Here is a 22,208-nt window from a genome sequence, read left to right on the forward strand (position 1 = left end):
CTGACATGATGATAGGACTTTTTTTTATATTTGCAAAGGTCCAAAGCTGTTCACTCATAACAGCAGCATAGCTGTGTAGGTCTGCTGGATTCACAGCAAAGAAAATCTCTTCTAACGGCAAACATTAAACCTGCCCTGTCCAGCACATGCTGGTCGATATCGGACATTTAAACTCGTGTTTGGCTCAATGCAAAGGAAGCAAGTTGTTTAGCAAACAGACCCACAGTTCTTCCTTTCTTGTTTGTTTCCTTCTTTCTTTCCTGCTCCCTTTCTTTCTTATTTCCCTACGCCTATACTTGCTTCCTTCCTTCCTTCCCCTCCTCCCTTTCCTTCTTTCTTACATCCTTCATTAATTCCTTTCTTTCTACCTTCCTCCCTTTCTTCCTTCTTTCCTTCCTTTCTTCACTGCTCCCTTGCTTTCTTATCACCTTTCCTTCCTTCCTTTTGTCCTTGCTTCCTTTGTCCTCTCTTCATTTTGTCCTTCTTTCCTTCCTTCTTTCATTACATACTTTACTCCTTCCTTTCTGTCTTCCTCCCTGCTCCCTTTCTTTCTTATAACCTTCCTCCTTTCCTTTCCTTTCTTCTTTCTGTTATTCCTTCCTTCCTCCCCTCTTTTCTTCCTTCTTTCCTTCCTTCCTTTCTTGCATCCTTTCTTCCCTCCTTCCCTCCCTGCTCCCTTTCTTTCTTATTACCTTCCTCCTTTCCTTACTTCCTTCTGTTAATCCTTCCTTCCTTCCTCTCGTCATTTCTTCATCATTTCCATCCTTCCCTCCCTCCTTTTTTATGTCCTTCATTTTTTCCTTCCTTCTTTCCTTCCTTCCTCACTTTCTTGCTTCTTTTCTTCCTTCCTATCTTCCTTCTTTCCTCCCTTTCTTCACTGTTCCCTTTCTTTCATATCACCATCCTCCTTTCCTTCCTTTTTTCATTCCTTCCTTCTGTCCTTTCCTCCTTATTCTCTTTATTTTACTCTTCTTTCCTTCCTTCCTTTCTTGCATCCCTCATTCCTTCCTCCCTACTCCCTTTCGTTCTTAGTTCCTTCCACCTTTCCTTCCTTTCTTCCTTCCTTCCATTCATTTCTTTACTGTCCTAATACTAACTACTCTGTAGCCCTGCATTAAACCCTGCTCTCCCTTCCTCTCCTTCTGCCCTCTCTCTCCTCTCCTCTCCCCTCCCCTCCTCCCCTCCTCCCCCACCCCTTCTCCTCTCCTCTCCTCTGTCAGTCCCTCCCGTCCATCCCTGCCCTCTGGCTCTTTTCCATCTTCGTGTAACGGTCAGGCTTCAGCCTTGAATACCAGTGAAGTGTATGTAGCAGAGAGCCTGTGGCCCTGAGTTTTTTAGCGTGTATTTTTTGTGCTGGGATGGCCCCTAAAGGGTTTGGCCATGTGTTTTTGTGGTTGACTTGCTTGTGATGTGCTGCGGGGCGCGTTACCCAGCAGAGAGCGAGCCGCTCATGACACAGTTCCAGCTGGTACAGTCTCTGCTCTCATGCTCTCTGCCGTCTGCTCAGGCTAGTCAGAAGTTTATTTTCAATGGCACAGATGAAGAATTATCATGTCCTGATTATTTTACTCTTTTATATTTACACACAGTGTGTTTGTATCAGTTAACACAGAAAGAGAAGATGATGTTATGGTTAGCAGAGAATCATGACAATGTTCTTCTCTCCATACTGAGGCCTACTAGTGTTTATTCTAGCGTTAGCTATCAATGTCAACACAGACAGAAGCCCCAGTGTACTGGTTTGACTGGTGTTGGACTAACTGATGACAGTCCAGGCAGGTGCTGGAGGGGGTGTGGCTTAACTAAGTTCAACTTCAGCTGTTCTGGTTCATGACATTATTTTAAAATAAGCCTGCATGATGAAAAATACTTAATTTAAAATTACATAAATATAAAATACTGATTCATTGCCCAGCCCTATCTGAAAGTGTACTCTTGGTTGGGTGCATGTTTGTCTCTATAAAGTGAGCGTCTCTGCCTTGTTCCAGTTGTTTCTTTTCATATTGAGGACTTACAGTGCCCCCCAGCATCGGGGGGGAGCATGTCAATCAGTTGTGCATAAAGCAGCAGTATTGAGCTTTAATGTTCTTAGCGGTCCTTGCACCAGGAGCTAATAAGGTGGGGGTGCAGAAAAGTGGATCAGACAGTGTTTCTATGTCAGCTGTCCACATTGAGAGAATTATGATAAGGCTTCAATCAGTCCAGCTGCTGTGCAGGTAAAGCTACAGGGGAATCACAGTCGGAGACAAATGTCATGAGCGTTTGTTTTTGTTTCGAGGCTTTGCAGCATGTAAAATGTTCTTTACACCAGGTCGAGAAGTCCTGCTGCAGTTCTTTTGGCTTCACTTCCAACAGAACCTGCACAGCCTGCACGCACAAATAGGCAACAGGAGAATATTCAAAGCTTCCTTCAATTTGGCCAATTACAGCCACATCCAAGGTGCTGAGGGTGTGTTTGCTACACTGCAAAAACTTGTCAGACTGCTGCCTGTCGTTGCTTTTGTCATATTTTTAGCATTATCTCTTGCAACAGCACGCACTCCAGATTTGTGTATTTGACAGGCTTCAGTTACTGTCGTCAGTGCATGTCACATTTTTTGCTGAAGGCCATTTACAGGAAGACCACTGGCTGATGTCAAAGCTACACCAATGCATTTATCCATCATTCATTTTCAGCTGTGAAAGGGGAACCAGCAGTAGAAGTTTGGGAACCACTGGTATGGTGTCACCCTGGTAAACGATGGGACAAAGATGAGGAGTAAACGCTGTCCTGTGTCAGGATTGTTGTCGTTAGGTCAGGGTGTCAAACTAGACTAGTCCTGTCCAATCATGGTTGCAGGGTGTCCTGGATGCTTAGTTGATTATGTGACGCTGTAAGAGTGTTAGTCATTCCCAACATTTATGTTCAGGCCCGATGTTTGACGACAGGCTATGATGGCACCATTGGGCCTAATCTGGCTAAATTTATGTTGTCCAGTCCGCCCCTAAACCAGGCAACCGTTGCCAATTCAATGGTTGCAGTTAAGCTCTCTCTGCTTCTCTTGTAACAACTTTTGGTTAAAACTAAATTGAAGCTCTGTAGCTTTTATTTAAAGCAGGGATATCAAACCCAAGGCCCCGGGGCCAAATCCGGCCCATGGTGCAGTTATACCCGGCCCACCAGATCATATCCTATTTTTATTAGAACTGGCCCACCAGTATGAGGTCTGCAGATTTCCTCCAGTACAAAAATGTGAACTTAACCTTGTTGATTTATAATATCCCAATGAGTCATAAAAATTATAAATAGTAGGAGTAGAAATGATTTGAATTACAGTCAGGAATGTGGAAAAGAAATTTGTTTTCATTTCATATTTTCAATGTCGTTTCTCACAGTTATGACTCAAAGTTATTGTTTTAACTTTTTGTCTTATATTTTGACTTTTTAGAATCACAATTTTAAATTTCAAGTAAAAGTTTGATCTTTGAAACTCGAATTTTTTTATTTTATGTCACATTTTGACCATTAATACTCATGATTTTGAATTTGTCGCAAATTCTTCCCTTTTCGTTCCATAATTTTGACTTTTCTCTTTTATTGTGACCTTTCAGATCAACAATTTTAAATTTTGAGCAATACTTTGACTTTCAAAACTCATGATTGTGAATTTTATCTCCATATTTTGACCTTTTAAAGTCATGACTTTGACTTTTGTTGTCATACTTTGACATTTTCAGCTCCTAACTTTGACTTTTATATTTTATTTCGATCTTTAAAACTAATGATTAAGAATTGCATCTTATCATTTTGACCTTTTCAACTCAGGATTTTGACTTTTATCTCATCAGAAATCATGATATCAACCTTCCGTCTCATATATTTGCCTTTTACATTCATTATTTTGACTTTAAATGTTAGTTTTTACCTTTTGAACCAATAAGTTTGACTCTTTCATCTCTGATTTTGAGCCTTTAGACATCATTTTGACTTTTTTAATATCAAAATCATCTATGATCATTTCCCCCCCATAATTCCATTCTGGTGAAAAGGAGGTGGACAGTTTATGGTTAAATATTGACCCTGTTAGACCCTCAGGTTAGACCCAAAGTCAGAATCCGGCCCCTGCTCTGGTTGAGTGTGACACCCCTGATTTAAAGCATGCTGTACCAAAGATGTGCATGCCTTGTTTGCTGAACTGATGAGAGTCAGGAGGGGAAAGAAGAATCTAAGGTGGGTTTGAGGTTGAAACAAAAGAAAGAAAGAGTCAGTTGGATCTTGCATAACAGACTCAGAGCCCAGCTGTCTCCCCGTCCACCCATTCAATGTCCATTCAGCCCTGAGCACGCTAAAGTGAACGGCATTCTGGGAAGCAGTCCAAGCATCTTTCTTATCATGAGCAGACTCCAGCCAAATGAAATCACTTCAAACAGCCACATGGCTTTAACTAAACAGCCTGTCCCGTCAGGCCTTTCAGCCCCACATTCATGTAGCGCACACATTGTGTCAGAGAGAAAGCCACAGATGTGACGCTATTGTGGATTTGTAGTAACTAGCCGGGATTTTCCATCACAGAGCTTTTATCCTGCTTTATAGATTATTTTCTCCCCTCTGGTGTCGACTTAATAGCATAAAGCTATCAGAGGAATAACAGGCTCTGCTGCACTGAATAGTGTTTGAGTAAAGCAGGCCAATTCACATTTAGCCTCCTTACTATCTATAGAGCACTGCCAGCAGGTTAGCCAAGTGTTTATGTAGACAGTGATTCATGGAGAAGAAAAAGTAAATACAGGAGAGAAATGGTGCAGTAGAGCATGCCAGTGCATGCAGCTTTATGATGATATAACAGACAGAGTGAAGACGGTCGGTTTGAATCACATGGAAACATACAGAAACTGTAGTTTTATGTTGATTTTCAGTTTTATGTAGCAGTTTAAGGTCATTTAAACTGTAATCAAATGTTAGTGTTGTTACAAGAGCTGGGCAATGTGCACTAAAATGGATGTCCTTATAGTTTTTTGCTCCATGTTGATAAACGATAAATCACAGTAGGGCTGGGCGATATATTGCGTATACACGACGTATCGCAGCTTTTGCCACACACAATGTATAAAATGCCCATATCGTGAACATCGAGTATAAATTATGTGGCAGTTTCGGGCCGTCAGCGTGCATTTCTTGCTGGAGTTTCACTTCTCCCGTTGTCCCTGAACGCATCTCTCACTGCAGAGCGCTCTAAGAGGCAACGCTTTATGCTTCAAAAGTTATTTCACTTTTGAAGAACTGCTTCACATCTTGTCAAGTAAGACAGCGCCGGTCTGGAAGGCGTTTTAACAACCACATTCAGAGAAAAACTCACACAGCCACCAGTCTTTGCAGTTGGTCCTTTGATTCTTCTTCTCTGCTCTAAAAACGGTAGCCTGTGCATGCAGTGTTTTCCAGCAGCGAAGAAGAATTGATTTCCAGTTTATAGCGCTAACATTTAGCATGACTAAACGAAGCAAATATAAAGCTAAACCAAACGGTATCGGTGCATAAACTCGTGTACTCATATACCAATACCTGCATTTAAGCAGTATCAGACGTATTTTCAATACTGGTATTGGAATCAGAACAACCCTAATAATAAACATTGATAATCAATAGTAACCTGCTGGCTAAACCAGCTGGACTCTGAAAAAACAAAGATCCAGGCATTCAGGGATGCCTTAAAACCTGTGTCTGAATGGTGGGAGTGTGGAGGTTGTAGAGCAGTGATCCTGTGATGCTGAGATCAACTGCAGACTCGTGAATGGAGCGGTGGGTTCGCTGGGCGCTGTGGCAGAGTCTTTCAGTCCTTGGTCTTCCAGGTTTTATTGTTCTTGTGTGAGGCCTGGAAGCTGAGCCAGTGGCGCCGGCTGGACTCCTTTGTGACATTTTTGGGTATCGTAGGTGAGACTGAGGGTGAGATGCTGATGGTTTCAGCTGCTGGATTTGGTAGGCCCTTCTTCCTAAATTAACATCCTCATAAACTATGTTGATATAAGCAGTATTGTTTTACTTTATACCTCGTTTGGAAATCCAGAGATTTATCTTGAACTGGAGACTCTCCCAGTCCTGTGATGTAGTAATTCTAACTAATTTCATCTGGACTCGTCGGCTCCAAATGTGATTCTAACAGGGTAAGAATTTGTCTCCATCTGTTTTAACTGTTAATTTTGCCGGTGTGACTGACCTCCCTCCTGGCGGGCTGTGATTACCCAGCTTCCCCTCACTCGTGAAAATGTGCTTGTGTGTTTTTATAGATGACAGATCTCTTGACTTGGCATTTTTCCCCGTGGCTGAGAGGCACACGGGGACGTTTCTGTGTCCTTGTTAGAGGACGAAGTCTGCCGGGGCAGAGTTCCCTTTAAAGCCACCTCAGTGACTCATTATGGAAATGTGCTTTAAATACATCAGAGCATCTTTGAATAATGAATCTACTGAGAAAAAAACAGCCTTCATTGAACTTGCTCTCACCCTACAGTGACAGCAAACACAAGTTATCACTCCAGCCATGGACATTTCACTTTTCCTCCCCCTGATCTCTCCTGGTTCCTGGTCTTCCCCCTGGTCTGGCTCTCTGTGATTTGTTCCTGCTGGTCCTTTTTAAACAGATTATATGATTTCTCTCTGAAAGTTAGCCTATTTTATATTTGATCACAAGCAAACTGACCTAAATAGACAAACCATCATCCGTCCATCCGTCCGTCCACGCTGCAGCGGGCGCTCTTGTGTCCCTCTGTGGTTCTGAAATCCCTCGTGTGGTCGGCTGGATGACCATCTGGACAGGAAACAACACTGTGTGTCTTTTCAGAGTAAATGTCTATGTGTGTGTGCCATTCATAAAAATCTTCTTATAAGTTATAATACCCTGACTTCTGATTTCCTATAACTTACCAAAATATAGTAGAGATTAGAGCTCTGCAGGATGACTGCTCCATGTTTAAATCATTCCTTTGGTTCATAAATGCCGCTGCAAGCGGTACAATACTCTATAAACTTTAACTGCATGTATTCAATCACTGATATAACTGAGACAGGCCTATTTGTCTCTTTGGTTGCTTTTATTTGCATGTATTTCTTGTCCTGTCTTTGTTTGCCAGATTGATGTATGTTTTATACAATTAATGCATTAATAGCAATTAATCAAGGTCAATAATTAGTGCTTTTTAATCATCATTAATTTCAGGCTTTATTGTCCCTTTCGGCAAAGCCATGTCATCGTCTCCCTGCAGCCACAGTGATGTAAAATAACTGCTCTTTTAATGTCTCATTTACCTTTAAAAACTCACAGACAGCTACCTTTTTTCTGTTCCCTTATTTCCCTCTCAGTCCATCACAAGTTCCTTTTTCCGTCGTTAAGTTCATGATTTACTTCAAGTTCCCTGCTGTTTTTCAAAATAAAAGCAGGTGACTATGCCAACAAAACAGATCAGTTAGTCAGTCAGCATTACCTTTAATTTCCTCAACAGCTATGCTGGGAATCTCCCTCCCAGTCAGAGTAGTTCCACATGTCTGACTTGTGCAACTCTCCACTCCACTTTGCTGGAGATTCGCCGCAGGTCTGTCTTCTGTGCTGGCTGCTTACAAATTGCGTTAATCCACTTAGAGCAAATCGATCCAAATAATGTGCAGATTATCTGATCGGAGGTCAGAGGGTCACAGAGCTACAATGGCACCACTGCAGATGCACCACTTTGCTGCTGCTAGCAAAGTTTCACCTCCTCCACCCCAGCCTCCTCCTTTATAGCAGAAGGCTTTTTGCACCCTCACATTGAGATTCATGCTTCTATGGATTAATTGCTTTTGAACTAGTTTTATTGTATTCATTGTCATAAATGTGTCTGTCCATATGGGGCGGAAGCATGCTCCATAGTCAAAGCAGGGAGCATCTTTAGAGCAGAGCCTTCTCCGCTGAGTAAAACTGTTTATCAATTTTGCAATGAAATATATGAGGAGAGTGTTCCTGACTGAAATAATCCACCGACCCATGGCAGAAGCAATAAAATCATGGAATCATGTGGAATGCATGACAAATCAACCCTGCTGTTCACATATTATTCCTGTCTGAACCTACAGTTCCCCTGATCTCTGCCCTCTTGTCTCAAGCTGTTCAGGGCTATGGTGTGTTGCACAGTGCTCTAGTCATTTACCTTCAGTCAGAGCAAAACTGTGGCACAGCAGACACAGTTTGGAGTTTGCATGTTCTCTCCAGGTCCTCCGGCTTCCTCCAACCACCAAAAACATGCTTGTTAGGTTAATTAGTGACTCTAAATTACCAGTAGGTGTGAGTGGGAGCGTGCCTGGTTGTTTATCTCTATAAGTCAGCCCTGGGATTGACTGGCAACTAGTCCAGAATGTAGCCTCTCGCCCAATGACAGCTGGGGACCCCCGCAACCACGGACAGGGTAAGGTTTTTAGAAAAAAAATGGATGGATGAACAACAGATAAACAATGATAACCATAAATGTAAATGCTGCCATGTTTGATTGCATTTTTCTCTGTTCAGATGTACAGTACATTTCCAAAAGTATTCGCTCACCTGCCTTGACTAGCATATGAACTTAGGTGACATCCCATTCTTAATCCATAGGGTTTAATATGATGTCGGTCCACCCTTTCTAGCTATAACAGCTTCAACTCTCCCGGGAAGGTTTTCCACAAGGTTTAGGAGTGTGTTTATGGGAATTTTTGACCATTCTTCCAGAATCGCATTTGTGAGGTCTCACACTGATGTTGGACCAGAAGGCCTGGCTCTCAGTCTCCACTCTAATTCATCCCAAAGGTGTTCTATGGGGTTGAGGTCAGGACTCTGTGCAGGCCAGTCAAGTCCACACCAAACTCTCTCATCCATGTCTTTATGGACCTTGCTTTGTGCACTGGTGCACAGTCATGTTGGAACAGGAAGGGGCCATCCCCAAACTGTTCCTACAAAGTTGGGAGCATGGAATTGTCCAAAATCTCTTGGTATGCTGAAGCATTCAGAGTTCCTTTCACTGGAACTGGAACCGTTCTCCTGGCAACCACCAAACCCAGACTTTGCACCACTGCATCCCACGCTTTACATTGCACTTGGTGATGCATGGCTTGGATGCAGCTGCTCAGCCATGGAAACCCATTCATGAAGCTCTGTACCACTGTTCTTGAGCTAATATGAAGGCCACATTAAGTTTGGAGGTCTGTAGCCATTGACTCTGCAGAAAGTTGGCCACCTCTGTGCACTATGCGTCTCAGCATCCGCTGACCCCACTCCGTCATTTTACGTGGCCTACCACTTGGTGGCTGAGTTGCTGTCGTTCCCAGTCACTTCCACTTTGTTATAATCCCACTGACAGTTGACTGTGGAATATTTAGGAGCCAGGAAATTTCACCACTGGACTTGTTGCACAGGTGGCATCCTATCACAGTATCACACTGGAATTCACTGAGCTCCTGAGAGCGAGCCATTCTTTCACAAATGTTTGCAGAAACAGTCTGCATGCCTAGGTGCTTGATTTTATACACCTGTGGCCATGGAAGTGATTGGAACACCTGATTTCAATGATTTTGATGGGTGAGTGAATACTTTTGGCAATATAGTGTACTTATCATGTGACTTCATACACCAAACAAGGGTAGTTTGAGGCAAATACAGAAACTGTGACATCCCTAGTTAACAGTAGTTGAATTTGCCAGAATTTAAAATCTTTGGTGTTTATATTTCATGTTTTTTTCAATGTGAAAAATCAGTTAGACAGCTAAACAATCAATGGATTAATAAACATGCTGAGTTCTGTAAATATTGATGCTCCTACCATCACAATCATTAATTAATTAGATGTTAATGGGCACATTAATAAGTTATAAGAAGTCCTTGTTGATCTTGCTTGTGTCTACATTTAGCATTTTTCTCTAGGCTTCTCTCCCTGACCTTAAACCTTCCTTCTTGTTTGCTTTAAATTAATCTCTCTCTTTCTAGATGAAAAAAAAATCTTGTTTTTTAACATTAATGCTGTCAGGTGGCCTTGCTGAATCGACTTAATCCTCAACATTTGGTGCAGATTAATTGCTGCTGTAGAAAACGTTGACTTTTCCTCTCCCTCCTGGGTGTCCGGGAAGACTCCTGCTGTAATTATTTAAACAGTAAAAATGAACCCACATACACGGGTCGTCCCTCGACTCCTCATTAGGAGCTCCAGCAGACGGGGAAGGATTTGAAGGTTGCACACACTCCTCCTCTCACTCTGGTGCAGCGCTGGGCTGGTTCCCTCCATCTGCTCCTCTCTCCGTGGCCTCAGGGATGAATATCTATAGGAGAGGACTCTATTGTCTGGACTTCATCCGCTGAGCCAAAGAAGGCCGAGGAGCCTCCAGGTGGAATGAATTATACAGAGAACAGAGCATGGATCAGGCGGGGCAATATGGACTAGAAATTAGATAATAACGATAAATAACAATTCTCACAAACCAAGAATGATTAACATGATTTATGTGAGCAGTTCTCTAATAATCATCCTGAGGAAATGTCTAAAACTTTAATCCTTCAGCCTCTTACTCTCATGTTGACTGGTTAAAGGAGCAGTTTACCAGTTAGGACTGATGGAAAACTCAAGTCTGACCACTCTAATGACACAGTCTGCAGCATTGTTCATGTAATTATCCTGAAAAATGCATGGCTGTCACCATGTTATTTTTAGCTCAGCAGAGGCCGTGGTGCAGCAGCGTCAGGAGGGTCGGGCGCGCTCTGCTCCTTTGTGTTTAAGTGTTGAACTTTCTCGGTGTGCTCGCTCTCTCGTGTCCTTTGAGAGGAGGAAACGTGGGCAGATGGAGAGGTCTGACTTCCAGGAGCGGCTCGGTCCATGAAGGAGGCTTGTTAGGAAACCATCTGCCTCTCGTTACGCACCGAGGTCTGCCGATCCGCCGTGGAGGAGCGGCTCCTGCATCACAACTGAGAAGTGGGACAGTCTGTCTGTTTCTGTGTTTATAGGGTGCATGCTTTTCAGGTAAACTAAACGTGACATTATTGTGATAAAGTAGCTGCAGAGAGCCCAGATTATTCATTGTCTGATGCACACTAAAATTTGAACCACAGTTCTAGTTTTGTAAGTTTGGTAAGTTTGATTTAGAGGTGAGATACTCTGCCATTCAGTCTCTTCATGAAGCTGTAATAATTGTGTTCTGGTTCAGGCTTCACACACACAAGGAACACAGGAATGAGACAAGAAAGGGTTCTTTCAGGGCGCAGATGGCCTTCTGGTTTGGTCGCACCCATGTATGCAGGTGACCCGGGTTCAAGTCCGGCCTGTGACTTTTCCCCTCCATGTCATTTCCCACTCTCTCAGCCCTGTTTCTGGCTCTGTCCAACATCTGTTCACAAAAACAGCCCCAAAAATAACTTAAAAGAAGGATTCTGGCACTTTGATATGATATAGTAAAAGGAAATATCTAAACCTGATTAAATACCACAACGGCAGAAACTGAAGTCTTAGACTCACAATTTTTCATTTCTTGTTTTTATCACTAAAGCTGCACTCAAATGCATTATTGAACATATTTGTGCAGTTCCAAAGAGGCTTTCTTTATTTATTATGCAGCAGCTTTGGGTTATAGAAGACTGCTTTTACCCAAGCTTTTACACCAGGGGTGTCAAACTCAAGGCCCGGGGGCCGAATCCGGCCCATGGATCCTATTTGTCTTCTACCTGGCCCACCAGTCTGAGGTCTGCAGATTTACTCCAGTATAAAATGTAAACTTAACCTTGATTATTTAAAATTTCCTTTTTAAGCCAAAAAATCTGAAAAAAGTGTGAATGAGAAAAATGAGATAAAAAGTCAAGAATGTGGGAAAGAAACTAATTTGTGTTTTTATTTCATATTTACAGTTATTCATCTTAAGATTATGAGTGAAACTAATGATTTATGACTGAACTTTGACCTTTTCAACTCATAACTTGAACTTTATGTGTCATATTTTACCTTTTAGATTCACAATTTTATTTTAAGTTATATTTTTTAACTTTTTAAGTCATTATTTCAAATTTCTTATCATATTTTGACATTTTTAACCCCTTAATTTGTTTTGGTTTTTTTTTACTCAGATTTTGACGTTTAAATTCATAATTTTTAGGTTTTACATCATATTTTGACATTTTTGACTCACAATTTTAAATTAAGGTCACTTTTTTGAGTCATTATTTAAAATTTAAGCTCATATTTTGACATTTTCAACTCCTTACTTTGGCTTCTGAATCCCATATTTGACTTTGAAACTCATTATTTCAATTTTTCCTCATATTTTACCATTTTTGATTAATAATTTTTACTTTTTATATTATATTTTGACATTTTAGACTCACACTTTTAAATTAAAGTCATATTTTTTTAAAGTTATTTTTAATTTTTTAAGTCATTATTTTTAATTTTAGCTCATTTTTTGACATTTTTAACCCCTAATTTTGGCTTTTAATCCCATATTTGACTTTTAAATTCATAATGGATACATTTTACCTCATATTTTGACATTTTAGACACACATTTAAATTAAAGTCATATTTTTTTTTACTTTTTGAGTCATTATTTATATTTTTAGCTCATATATTGACATTTTCAACTCCTTACTTTAGCTTTTTAATCCCATATTTTGACTTTTAAAGTCATTATTCATTTTTCCTCATATTTTAACATTTTTAATTAATAATTATTACTTTTTATATAATATTTTGACATTTTAGACTCACAATTTAAATCTAAGATATATATATATACTTTTTAAATCATAATTTTGAATTTTAGCTTGTATTTTGACATTTTAACCCCTAACTTTGTCTTTTTAATCCCATATTTGACCTATTAGACTCACAATTTAAAACTTTGTCATATTTTGACCTTTCAAACATATTATTTCAGCTTTCTACTCATACATTTGCTCTTTAAAACATTATTTTTCTATGTTTAATATCATTTTCTGACCTGTGGAACTAATAAGTTGGACTTTATATCTCAGATTTGAGCCTTTAAAATGAGCATTTTTACTTTATTTATTAATTTCCAATGATGTATCATCAGTGCTGTTTTTCATATTTCATTAGTGGTGAAATGAGGTTGACAGTTTAAGGTTGTGTTGACCCTGGTAGGCTCTCAGGGTAGACATCAGTCCAGAATCCGGACCCTGCTGTGCTCCATACTCTGCACATGCAACGTCACTTCTGTTCAATTCTGCACTTTTTAAACATTTTGCTATATGCCTCAAAAACCTTAACCTTGCAAAGCAGATGGGATGCTTATGAACTGAAAGATCCAAAATGTTAAATTTTACTTGATTAAGCAAAAGAAAGCTTACTGTATAACCCTGGAAACAGGTAGGATCATCTGAGCGTTGCTAGGCAGGTTAGTTTCTATTCAGACCGTGTGGGAATAGAGGAATTTAGTCAAAGAAAGCTGTTGAATTTGATTTTTCTGTCTTGTTTCAACACATTGGTCTTGGTTTTAAACTTTACTCTCACAGCTTTTTCCATGATATTAGAAATCCAGCAGATTTTCTCGGCCTCAGCTGTTGCTGAAAGGTCTGGGAGGTCCGGTCAGCTCGGCCCCTCTTCTGCAGAGAGCACGCCAGCTCATTCAGTCCCGCTGTGCTCAGAATTAATCAGCTGTTTTTGTTCCTGGGGCCGTCCCTCCTACTGATTCACCACAATCAGGCAGAGCGTCCCTGGAGAGCGAGAGAGGGCACGAGGGCGAGCGAACAAGAGAGGGTGAGAGAGAGGAGACGTGGTGAGAGAGCGGCCATGATGGATAATTATCATACAGTTTGGTTTTTCATGAGAGGGAGTCCTCCAGGACATTCTTCATGGTTGGATTGTTAACTGCTCTATTTACACGCTCCTTTTCATATGGTAACTGTTGTTTTAGTTCTGCACAAACCAAACCACAGGATTTATTCAGTTTGAATAGAAATGTCTGCCAAGAGAGGCATCTTTTTTAATCAAAGAGCCGCATTTACCTGATTTACAGTTTTTTAATTTGACTTTCAATACAAAAAATCTAAACTACAATCAATAATTTTGTGTTGGCAGGATTCACTGACTCTCTGCTGAAGCTCTGCACACTGAGCTCAACCAACAAGACCTCACTGAAGCTATCCCACAGTAGCAAACTTCCTCTGACTCAGAGTTCACTGTTTGCACCTGAATCATAGGAGTTAATAGAAAACTGCAGTAAGAAGCCAGAGAAACACTCAGGAGTTTCTGTCTGCTCCTAAAAATGGATTCTTAGTCTTATAAATGATTCATCCTCAACATAAAAAAATGTTATCATGTAGTGGTGGGGTGGGAGAGTGAATTATTGACACTCTAGCTGTCCACAGGATGACTGCCTCATGATTTAGACGGCTTTTTGAGCATGAACGGCCTCCTAAAAGCTCTCATAACCACACATGCTGCTCTGTTTACAGTTTCATGTGGCGAATATAAACCATAAAGAAGTTTCCAGACGTAGCGGTATTGATCCATGGTTTCTCAGAGAGGTGAGGGAAGGAAACTTCTGCTGATCTGAGGAAAAAGGAAGGATGGTTGGAAGGTTTTATTGAACCACTCAGAGAGCTGCAGCATGTGTGTAGATACACACTTGGCGTACACCTTTAATACTGTCTATAGTCTACAAACCAACTTCACATTATTTACCCACTGCTAGAGGGAACTACATTAAAGTGAACATCATTAATACTGTCTACAGTCATATTAACTGACCAGTTTTAGACCAGGTTACCAAAGCATTAAAAATCTGACAACCTTACTCTGTCCTGTCACTTTGAGATGAGTGTTAGCATGTCTGTTAGCATGCCTGTGTGGTGCAGCTGGGCCTGTTTTGCTGTTGTTGCCTGCTTTGATTTTCTCAATTGCACCTCGGCTCCTTTGTCATGACAAGTCAGCTCTCCGTGCCGTGAAAACCTGTGTCAGTAAAATGGGAACAGTGTGTCTATTGATCTCAGTGAAACATCATCCCACATCGACAGAGAGAACGTATCCTTAAGGGACGAGCCCTGCAGCGAGTGCAGGCGCTGCTGCCCGCGGTTAAGAGTAACGTGAAGGAGCGCCTGGTGGCCATGACTCTGAAAGAGCTGTACCCTCACATGGATTAGGATGCTGATGTGATATGACAGGATTTGGATGTGTGTCAGTTCAATTTTAAATTTAAAAAAGATGTTCAGAGTTTGGCATCCTTTCCTCTGACCTTTCTTCCTTGTGGTTCATCTCCAGGCGTTTGGCCAGGCTTACACCAACCAGCGTAAGGTGGCAGAGGACGGGGAGAGCAATGAGGAGACGCTGCTGCAGGAGTCGGCCTGTAAGGAGGCGTACTACATGGGCCGCCTGCTGGAACTGCAGACAGAGGTGACGCTGAGCCGCTCCGTGGCGTCCAACGCTCAAGCTGAGAACGAGAGGCTCAACGCTCTCGTGCAGGAGCTGAGAGAGGTGAGCGGGTCAACAAATACACTGTGCATTTCCTGCTAACATATATCTGTGCTACACCTCCATTCTCAAAAATATTCACCTACATGCACCAAACCGCAATATTCAAACCATGATAGGCACGAAACGAATCCTGTTACAGGCCTGCATTGTTTATGAAATGTTTGGTTTCTGAATGTTCTTTTGGGGGTTAAAATGTGATCAAAATATTCTGCAAAAGTCATGACTTTTGTTAAGCATTTCTTGCTTTATGTAGTTATTAATCTTTCCTATTATTTCAATCAGAAGCAGTCTTTTTCCCCTCCTGCCAGGCCTTTGTACTGAGTCCATCCGTATGCATGAATGAAGAGTCCCTTTGATGGACAGAAAGAGGTCAGATCCAGCAGAGGAAACGATTTGCATGAGCTTAAATGCAAAGCATACATCCATGTATGCATATGTGTCTGCAGCCGGCGTGTCGGTCAGCGCAGAAGTTCGAATGGAGGTCAGACGCTGCGGCCACGACCCCATTGTGGGGGGCAAATCCGGTGCTAAGCTGGGGGCTAAAGTGAAATGCCCTGAGCTCGGCACATGTGTAGGAACAGAGGGAGACACACTGGTCACATCACACTGCCAACAACGCACACAAACACACACAGACTCACAACTCCTCCATTCATCATCAGGACAGATATTCACCTTCATACAGCGTACTGTCAACCCAGTCTGTGTTTTTATTCGGATTATAACGACCCTGAGTTAATGTTGGACACTGATCGTGCCTCCTTAGCTGTATGATGACTTCTTCATGACTTTTAACTTCATGTGAAACTTTCATGTGTGATGCTCAGATGTCTAATAAAAAGTTTTGTGAAAGTTCTGAGCCAACTTTCACAAACATCATTGACACATTCTTAAACATTCCAGCTGGGAGATGTTTAGTTTTTGCAGTTTTTATATGCTGTTTTAATCAGCAGTTCTGAAAAGATGGTAAAACCCTATAATGTGCACACAGGCAAGGTTAAAAAAAAAAAAAAAGCATGGTTTATTAATGTAGACAGCAAGGAGCAACCTCAGCCATTAAAAAGAAGCTAATTCAGAAGTGCATAAGAGTTGAGGGCTGTTATTATTCATAGAAAACCTGGTTAACTGAAATTATCATGGATGATTACTAGTGATGTAACCCAACACGCCAGATAGATTTGTTTCACACATCCATCTGGTAAACCTCCCATAGACGGTATTTGGGAAAGGGCATAGTCTTTGAAAAAAAACTCAAAGGGTGGTTGGATGAACGTTCTGTCTGTCACATTGTTACGGGCCAATCAGAGCAACAAAACACATGACGTAGCCGCTATCCAGCAGTAAACTCCATAGAGAACTGCATAATGTGAACCATGGCGACTGTAGAACTGCAGCGTCTCGTCTCTACAACTTCGATGAAAGTGTGTTGGTATGACGGCCAGTGGCGTGCACAGACTTTTTCAAGGGCAGGGGCGAAAAGAAAAAAAAGGGCGTTCTCGCCACTGAAGAGGGCACTAAGTTTGGCGCGTTTTCGAGGGCACTTTAGACATGTTTATATGTTCTACAAATGGCACATTATATAGCCTTAAAACAGACTAACTAGACAGACTACTCAAGTTAGTTTGTGGTTAGCATCAGCATCCACAAGAACTGTGTAGATTCAACGTTGGACTGAGGAGAACACACAGAAATAAATAAATAAATAATAATAACTTTATTTGTATAGCACTTTTAAAAACATGGGTTTACAAAGTGCTTTGACAAGTACAAAAACAAAGCAACAACCCAGACAAAAGACAAGAAACAGAACATGACATGTAGACAGATAATAATTCATCTACATCGATAAAGAGCAACAATATAGAACCAAACCTAGATGACTCGTGATGCCATGCAAACTAAGACATCACAGACATCAATCAGAGTGCAGACATGAAACCATACTGCACAGCTAAGACATCATGAACATCAGGATGCAGGCAAGACACAGACATCAGTACCATAAAATGATAGGAACCCAGGCAAAGCAGGAACCCAGCTACACAGGCTGAGACCGAGAGGACCAAAATTAAAGACATAAGAAATGAAAAGAGAAACAGTAAAATGTAAATAAGAGGGCAAAAACAGATATTAAAACAGGGTAAAACAAGCTCTAAAACTGTAAAAGCAGTAAAATTGATAAGTATTATAACAGAGGTAAACATAAGGGGAAGCAGTAAAGGAGAGATTAAGAGGAAATTAAACTAAAATATGTAAGAATCTGTGAGAAGATAAAAATTATAAAAATTAGATAAGAAGAAGATGAAGACGACATCACATAAAAGCCAGTCTATAAAAATGAGTTTTAAGAAGTGATTTTAAAGATGTGTCAACGATTGTGCATGCCTTATCTCCTCGGGCAGGTCGTTCCAAAGTCAAGGGGCTCTGATGGAGATGGCCCTGTCACCCTTAGATTTGAGTCTCGACTTTGGAACGACCAGGAGGTTCCCACCCGAGGATCTGAGGCTGCGGGCTGGGACATAGGAGAATAAAAGTTCTGTAATATATTCTGGAGCCAGACCCTTCAGTGCTTTAAAAGTAATAAGTAAAATCTTAAAATCAATTCTAAAAGTGATGGGTAGCCAGTGTAAAGATGCTAAAATCGGGGTGATGTGATGTCGTCTGTTAAAACCAGTTAGAAGCCTAGCTGCTGCATTTTGAACCAGTTGAAGGCGAGAGAGGGATTTTTGGCAGAGACCTGACAGGAGAGAGTTGCAATAGTCCAGACGGGAAAAAATGAGAGCGTGGATTACCTTTTCCATATCTGACTGGTGGAGAATTGGTTTTATTTTGGCAATTGTGCGTAAATGAAAAAAGCATGACTGTATAACTTTATTGATGTGTGCTGTGAAGGTGAGGTTGGAGTCAAATTCTACTCCTAGATTTCGAGCTGTTGATTTAATGTTTGTAGACAAAGGACCAAGGCTGTTTGTGATTGTATTGGGAGAGTTTGGAATATTGAAAAGAATGATTTCGGATTTGGAATTATTGAGTTGTAGAAAGTTTTAAATTAATCCATTGGGGGTCTGGGATTTTTCCCCCACAACGTTTTCAATGAAGTAGATGCCATTTCCTGTATTCTACTGCATTTAACACCATATTAGCACCAGATAATCCAGACTGGTTCTGTGAGGCATAGTTCTGGCTGAGTTTTGGCGTTGCATTTTAGTGTATATGTTTATGTAAATTATTCGGGGGTATTTATTCAACGGGGTTTAGGTGTGTGTATTAATTAGTAATTTATTTATGTTTTTGGGAATGGTTTGTACATTTGAACTATATATATATTTATAAATTGATGATTTGGTGAATACCTGGGGGGGATGGATTGTTCCAGTGGATGATTACCAGAGGGAAGGTATAAAAGGGAGTCATTCTGTGTGAAGGGTGTGTTGACATGGTGTGAAAATAAATGCAAAGTGTTTGCACACATGTCCTCTGCCTACGGGTCCTCCTTCCTGGCAGTTCGAGCCAGCTGACACATAGCAACAGTAATGTTTCATAATATTTCTTGGTCCTAACGGTCTTCTGGAGTTTAGTGTGTTTACTTCACCCAAAAAGGCAGTGTGTTTTGCCAATGAGGAGGGTACTTAAACACGCCTTTTTGCCACCCAAGAGGGCACTTTAGCATGTTTTTTTCCACCTAAGAGGGCAGTTTAGTGTGTTTTGCCAACCAGGAGGGCACTTAAGCATGTGTTGTGGCTCCAAAGAGGGCACTTTAGCATGCATTTTGGCTCTCGAGGGCACTTTAGCATGCATTTTGGCTCTCGAGGGCACTTTGGCATGTGTTTAGGCTCCCAAGAGGGCACTTTAACACGCATTTTTCAACAATTGGGCCTTGAGGGGGGGTGACCCCCCCCCCCCCGCACACCACTGATGATGGCTGTCTACATGTCCCACTGATCAGTTTTTACGCTCAAGTTTCTTTTTCTCCAGACCCTTTAGCTTTGAAAGACAGCTTCAGTGACCTAATGGGTGATGTTTTGTAGATTTTCCCAGTTTTTTAGTCAGTGGTAGACTTGGTGCCAGTAAGGTACACCTTGACCTTACCTGCAGTTTCTACAGGGTCTGAGTCAGCATTTCGTCTGCTGTTTGGTTTAGCTGTCCTCTGAAGTGAAGCATAGCCCAGAGCAGCAGAAATCAAGAAATCATAAGCTCACGTGGGAATTAAGAAAACTACATATAAGCAGCATGCTACTGAGCATGTCTGAGGTTGATTTGCTGTTAGGGCTGGGCGATTAATCGCAAATTAGATTAAATTGCAATATTGCAACTTCTACAATTTTCAAATTGTAGAAGTTACTAAGACTGAATGATTTGCAAAATTTTTTTTTTTCCCAAATATTGTGATTGTGATTTGATATGCGATTATTCTTGGGTTGATCTAACAAAATTTTCATCAAATTCAAGCAATAAATAATTCCAGAAATAAGACCATGTGCATTGAAAACAATAAAATTATTCCAGAAGCAATTCATCCATAGTAGCATGAATCTGAATATGAGGGTGCAACAAGCTTTAAGCTATAAAGGAGGCGGCTGGGGTGGAGGAGGTGAGGCTGGCTACCAGCTGGGGTATGACTGTCATGAAGTAAAGCTAGGCTTCATCAGTTTTAGATGGAATGAGCTAACTTTTTTTGCTCGTATTGCAAATGTGATGTCATTAGCTTTGTTTAAGGTCATTAGCATTTTTATATCACTCATTTTGATCAAGAGAAACAAACGTAAAACACAAAAAGGAGGACTTTTGCAAACCATTCTAAAAAATGGACACTTGAATGTTTGCATTATGTGCATAAAATCTCTGCCACTGCAAAAAATTGATTAATTGCTCATTGCACCCTCATATTCAGATTCATGCTACTATGAATTAATTGCTTCTGAAGTAATTTCATTGTTTTCAATACACATGGTCTTATTTATGGAATTATTTATTGCTTGAATTTGTTGAAAAATACACATCAACTCAAGAATAATCACATAAAAAATTGTAATTAAATTATTTTTGCAAATTGTTCAGCCCTATTTGCTGTTGATGATGTTGATGTAGTGATGGGATGAAATATCTGCAGCCTGTAACGTGTTTTATTTTGAAATTGAGCAGATAGTCTGTGCCTTTCATGTCTGACTTCCTGTTTGGGTTGATCTGCTCTGTGCTGGCAGCTGCTCCATCAAAACTGACGTTGAGTTTTTTTCCAGTGGAGAAGAGTGGAGTCGCGCCTCCTGCATGCACCAGAGACAGTTTCCAGTGCGTTCTGTGGAAATAAAAACGGACTCAAAAGAAGAGGATTTTCTCCTGACAGGACGCTGTGCAGACTGATTCTGTGGAAATCTTGTGTTTCCTTCAAACAACCTTAATACTGAATAAAATACAGACTCTGTGAAAGAATGCCCACATTAATTGTCCTGCCCCAACACCTTGTTTTTATTCCTGGTTACCACAACAGCAGCCGCAGTGATGAATGAATACGAGCTCCCTGGACTTGTGCCATATTTGCTTTGTGTCTTGAATCCAATAAAGCCGTCACAGTCCCGGTCTGTGCGGTGACCTCTGGATCGTGGGGTGAGGTCTGCCCCGCGGCTGGCTCGCTGCCAGCTTCATGAGCCGCACTGTCCCTGACCCCGACCACCAAAGCCCCTGATCTGCTCCACTTGTATCAAGCCCCGCTGAATGATAATTGGCTTCTAAGCCTTTGCACTTCATACCCGGCTCAGTGTAATTCCCCCGCATTGATGCGAATATGTAATCAGACAACATGTTGCAAGGGAAGGTCATTATTTACAACAAAAGAGCATCCAACAATGTGTTGTTGTATAAGCTGGCAGATGTTAATGAGGTTTGCTTTTAAATGTAATTCAGCTTCTGGTCATTTCTACTGGATTAGTCTGAAGTGTTCTCAGTGCTGCTGCAGCGCTGCTGGGATTCTGAGCTGCAGATCCAAACAAGTTTATTCCTCTTATTTCTCTTTAAAACGTCTATTTTTACTTTTTTAATGCCGCATATATCTGACAAGTCAGAATATATGTCTTATTCTAAGATGTAAAAAACAAAATTAAGGCCCAAATTCTGTGTAATAAGTGAAAAACCTCTGCAAATGTGCAAGCATTTAAACGTGCTGAGTGTCTTAAAACAGTATGTGACGATTTATTTAGGTAACGCCACATTTCAGGGTAAGACAGGTCTATTGACTCAGCGCGATTCAAACATATAGCAATAAAGTTTTTAAAAGTTACAGACAAGGCGTTTCCAATAAGCATTACTAAGTAACAGGAGTTTGTTCAAATCCAGACTTGATGAGCATTTCTAATGCTAAACGCCAGCTTTAGATGCTTTTTACGGTACTCTATTGTAGCAGAGCCCCTTTTCTTGTCTTCATGGAAGCTTTTTCAGCTGTCGGGAGGGGATGCATCACAGCCATGATGCACCCCCATCCCCATTTGCCATGTTTTGCCCCTTCTCACCCATTTAAGCTGTCTTTTCTATTGAATGCCACTTTTTCCCAGTTTTGCCCATTTTAGTCTCTTTTCACTCATTTTTTTTGCCACATTTTTACCTTTCTTTTTTAACATTTTTACTACCTGTAACTCTTTTTTTAATCAATTTTGCCACTTTTTTTGCAAGTTACTGTTGATTTTGCTACTTTTTCCCATTTTAGTCTCTTTTTACTCTTTTTTTTTTTTTTGCAAAACTTTTACAGTTTTTGACCAATTTTGCCACCTGCAACTCATT

At 40.9% G+C, this 22,208-nt stretch overlaps 1 protein-coding gene across 3 annotated transcripts in view; it reads left to right on the plus strand.

Annotated features, from left to right (window-relative positions):
- Nucleotides 1-22,208, plus strand: part of bicd1a (bicaudal D homolog 1a) — an 83,306-nt gene that overhangs the window by 25,417 nt on the left and 35,681 nt on the right. For all 3 annotated transcript variants that reach the window (XM_041794778.1, XM_041794780.1, XM_041794779.1), the window contains exon 2: nt 15,228-15,440. In XM_041794778.1, the coding sequence (XP_041650712.1) occupies nt 15,228-15,440 (213 nt within the window). The remainder of the gene's footprint in view (nt 1-15,227; nt 15,441-22,208) is intronic.

This window comes from Cheilinus undulatus, linkage group 9 (assembly GCF_018320785.1).
Source record: "Cheilinus undulatus linkage group 9, ASM1832078v1, whole genome shotgun sequence".
Classification (NCBI taxonomy): Eukaryota; Metazoa; Chordata; class Actinopteri; order Labriformes; family Labridae; genus Cheilinus; species Cheilinus undulatus.